The sequence below is a fragment of the Oryza brachyantha genome, chromosome 10 (genome assembly GCF_000231095.2).
Source record: "Oryza brachyantha chromosome 10, ObraRS2, whole genome shotgun sequence".
Lineage (NCBI taxonomy): Eukaryota > Viridiplantae > Streptophyta > Magnoliopsida > Poales > Poaceae > Oryza > Oryza brachyantha.
Window position 1 is genome coordinate 397,433 of NC_023172.2, and position 3,397 is coordinate 400,829.

Sequence of the window (3,397 nt, forward strand, 5' to 3'; positions counted from 1 at the left end):
CTAAAAGCCAAGGCTAAAAAATAAACTTCCATGAAAAACCGCAAAACTAACTTCAAATTTAAGGTTAAAAATTTAATTTTTGGCATGCAAATATGAACAAAAGCACAAAGAGGAGGGAGGGGGGGGGGTGTAATTAGAAGTTACTGGCTTCTGACATGGAAGATACATAGATTGCACTTTACTTTTGGTCAAATTAGGAAGAATGTTCAGACGTAATCTGTATGCATATGAGATCAAGATTTTTATGTTTTTTCACCTAATAATCCATATTTAAAATCAAATGTGGATTAGGTACATTGGATAAGGGGTATCATGGATCACAGGTCATCTGATGTGGCCAGTAGTTTGTCTAGAGATCGATGTGTGCACTACAAATAGCCAGCATGGCTCCTCCAGATCACTCCATCCCTTGTGTTCATTGGCTAATCCTGCTTATCACCACCCAATTCTTGTCTTGCACCTGTCTTAATCTGCACTAGTGTGATACATACACATACATCAACAAGCTAAGATTAAGATGGTACTGTTGAACACAGAAGAAGTTTGTTGCAACGATCATCAGGTGGATGTTGTTGCAGCAGCTTGTGACATGCTGGGAGAGAAGCAGCTTGTGAGGCAGGTGATATTGGAAGGGTTGGAGATTGAGGAGCCTCCAGTGGACGAGACAGAGGTTGCTGAGAAGAAGGCAGGGATAGCCAGGTTAATGGCAGGCTATGTTCAGCACCTCCAACATAGGTCTGCCTTCCATCTCGGTATGCCTCTCTTGCTATTCACATATAAAAATTAAAAAAGTGTAGCTAGATTCAACATTATCAGATATTAAACTTTTCTCTGCACATATAAAAATTTGTAAATAAAGATTAGGATTGCCTTGGATTATGCAACAGATTTTGTTGTTCTTTGTTTCAGCAAATACGTATTGATTAATTCACTTATATTTATAGGTTATCCACTGAACTTGGACTACGACTTCAGCCCTCTTGCACCTTTTCTGAACTTTTCCCTGAATAATGCCGGTGACCCGTTTTGTAAGGTGAACAGCAGTGTTCACTCGAGACAATTTGAGGTAGCAGTATTGCATTGGTTTGCTGATTTCTGGGAGGTGCAAAGAGATGAGTACTGGGGGTACATCACCAGCGGTGGAACGGAAGGCAACTTATATGGCCTACTGCTTGGGTCAGTACTAATTCACTAATTTCATTTACATTTCTTACCATTTCAAAGGATAAATCAAGCTGAACACTTACTTTATCAGTGCAAAGCAGAATTTAATTCCATATGCTCCAACAAAATCAATTAAACTAGTGGCCAATTAGTAAAACTTTTATTTAGTCCATCTTTATTACTCTTGTGTTGGCTTGTTTGGAAACTAATGGTTGTGTTGTACTACAGGAGAGAGCTTTTTCCTGATGGGATCTTGTATGCTTCATATGATTCACATTACTCTGTCTTTAAGGCGGCTAAAATGTATAGAGTTAAGTGCATCAGGATTGCAACCACAGTTTCTGGAGAGATGAATTATGCAGACTTAAAATCCAGGCTACTACAGAACACCAACAGCCCAGCAATTATAAATGCCAATATTGGTTAGATTTTATATCCATTGTCAATCTAGTTGTTTTCACCAATCTATTCATGTTCTAGTAACACCAACATTGACTGATTATGCTCTGTTTTTTTTTTTTTTGCTGATCTATAGGTACTACGTTCAAAGGTGCCGTAGATGATATTGACCAGATAATAAGCACACTTGAAAAATGTGGATTTCAAAATCGTTACTACATCCATTGTGATGGCGCTCTCTCCGGCATGATGACACCCTTTATGAAACAAGTAGGTTTCATGCATGTTTTTCTTGTGTTTGCATGTGTGTATATAAATGATTAACAATATGGTGAACTGCACTCAAATAGCTACCATTTTATTTGATTGACCAAATACTATCAACAACCATGATCTTACTCAGCACCACCTCAAAGCAGAACCTTACTAGATATAGAACACAAAACAACCACTGTCACACAAGGATAATGAAATATAAGGTAGGTAGTTTTTTAGTTACATTATATTACAATGATTAACCATATGTTGCAAGTATTTTGCATTAGAGTATTGAATGGCCTTGCCACAAGAATATACATGTGGTTGAGGTTTTGTTGAAGAAGCATACCGTGAAAATATATTTCATATGTTTATTATGTCAACTAAACCAAAGTAACTTCTTATTTCAATTAGGCCCCAAAGGTGTCATTCAAAAAAACAATTGGCTCCATCAGTGTGTCTGGACACAAATTCATGGGTTGTCCTATGCCTTGTGGTGTTGTCATCACTAGGTTGGAACATGCTAAAGTTCTATCAACAGATGTTGAGTACATAGCTTCTAGGGACTCAACTATCACTGGAAGCCGAAATGGTCATGCTCCAATCTTCCTCTGGTACACATTAAACAAAAAAGGGTACAAAGGAATTTTGAAAGAAGTACAAATGTGTTTGGGAAATGCACGATATCTCGAGGTATTACTGAAGCAAGTTGGTATAAGTGCATCTTGTGCTACAACAAGTAACATTGTGGTGTTCGAAAGGCCAAAGGATGAAAAATTTGTGTGTAGGTGGCAACTTGCTTGTGAGGGAAATTTAGCACATATTGTCGTGATGCCAAATGTCACTTTTGAAAAGATCATAGTTTTTGTTGAAGAGTTTGCTAAGAAGAGAAGAGATTGGTATCAAGACAAGGGATTTAACATTCCATGCCTTGCGGTCGACATTGGCAAGGAAAATTGTTATTGCAACCTGCATGCGAAAAAGTTAAGAATTCATAAAATGTGAGGTCAAAGTGTGGCAAGTATATGGGTTGTTGCATATTCATTGTAACATTATTGTTTTTTTTCTAAAGTGTAACCTTATGATAAATATTACAAATGTAGCTCGTTTTCCATTTTCTCTAAGCATTAAGAAAAATAATTTCTTTTTTGAAGGAAATTAAAATCTTTTCTGATCCATCACCAACACGGTACATCACTTTTCAAGATATGAAAAGGAGCACAGCTGACAATCATATTAAATGAGTTTCTTGCCAGAAAGATTTAGGAAGTTCTATCCAACAATGTTTGTCCTAGTAAGGTTGTATCCAAATAAAAAGAAACATCCCTTGCTTCTTCATTAAATTATCATAACAATATCTCTTATAATAGGTGCATGATTGATTCAACTTTAATGTTATTGAAATCCTGATTCGAATCCCAAATGCCATCGATCCTAATCCTATATTCGTATCGACACCAAACTCTGTTGCCAGGGCTGCATTCCTATTACTGGCAAAGTTATCACAACTCTTTTCACCTAGCCACTCATTGTTGGGTCTAGAAAATTTTATATGACGAGGTATCATGACATAACT

At 36.9% G+C, this 3,397-nt stretch overlaps 1 protein-coding gene across 1 annotated transcript; it reads left to right on the forward strand.

The window, feature by feature from the left end:
• Window positions 1-418: 418 nt before the first annotated feature.
• On the forward strand, window positions 419-2,967 carry LOC102707430 (serine decarboxylase 2). Its single transcript, XM_006661531.2, has 5 exons — window positions 419-752; window positions 945-1,176; window positions 1,393-1,586; window positions 1,700-1,833; window positions 2,236-2,967. The coding sequence occupies exons 1-5, from the start codon at window positions 518-520 to the stop codon at window positions 2,824-2,826; spliced, it is 1,386 nt and encodes a 461-aa protein (XP_006661594.1). The 5' UTR covers window positions 419-517; the 3' UTR covers window positions 2,827-2,967.
• The last annotated feature ends 430 nt before the right edge of the window (window positions 2,968-3,397 follow it).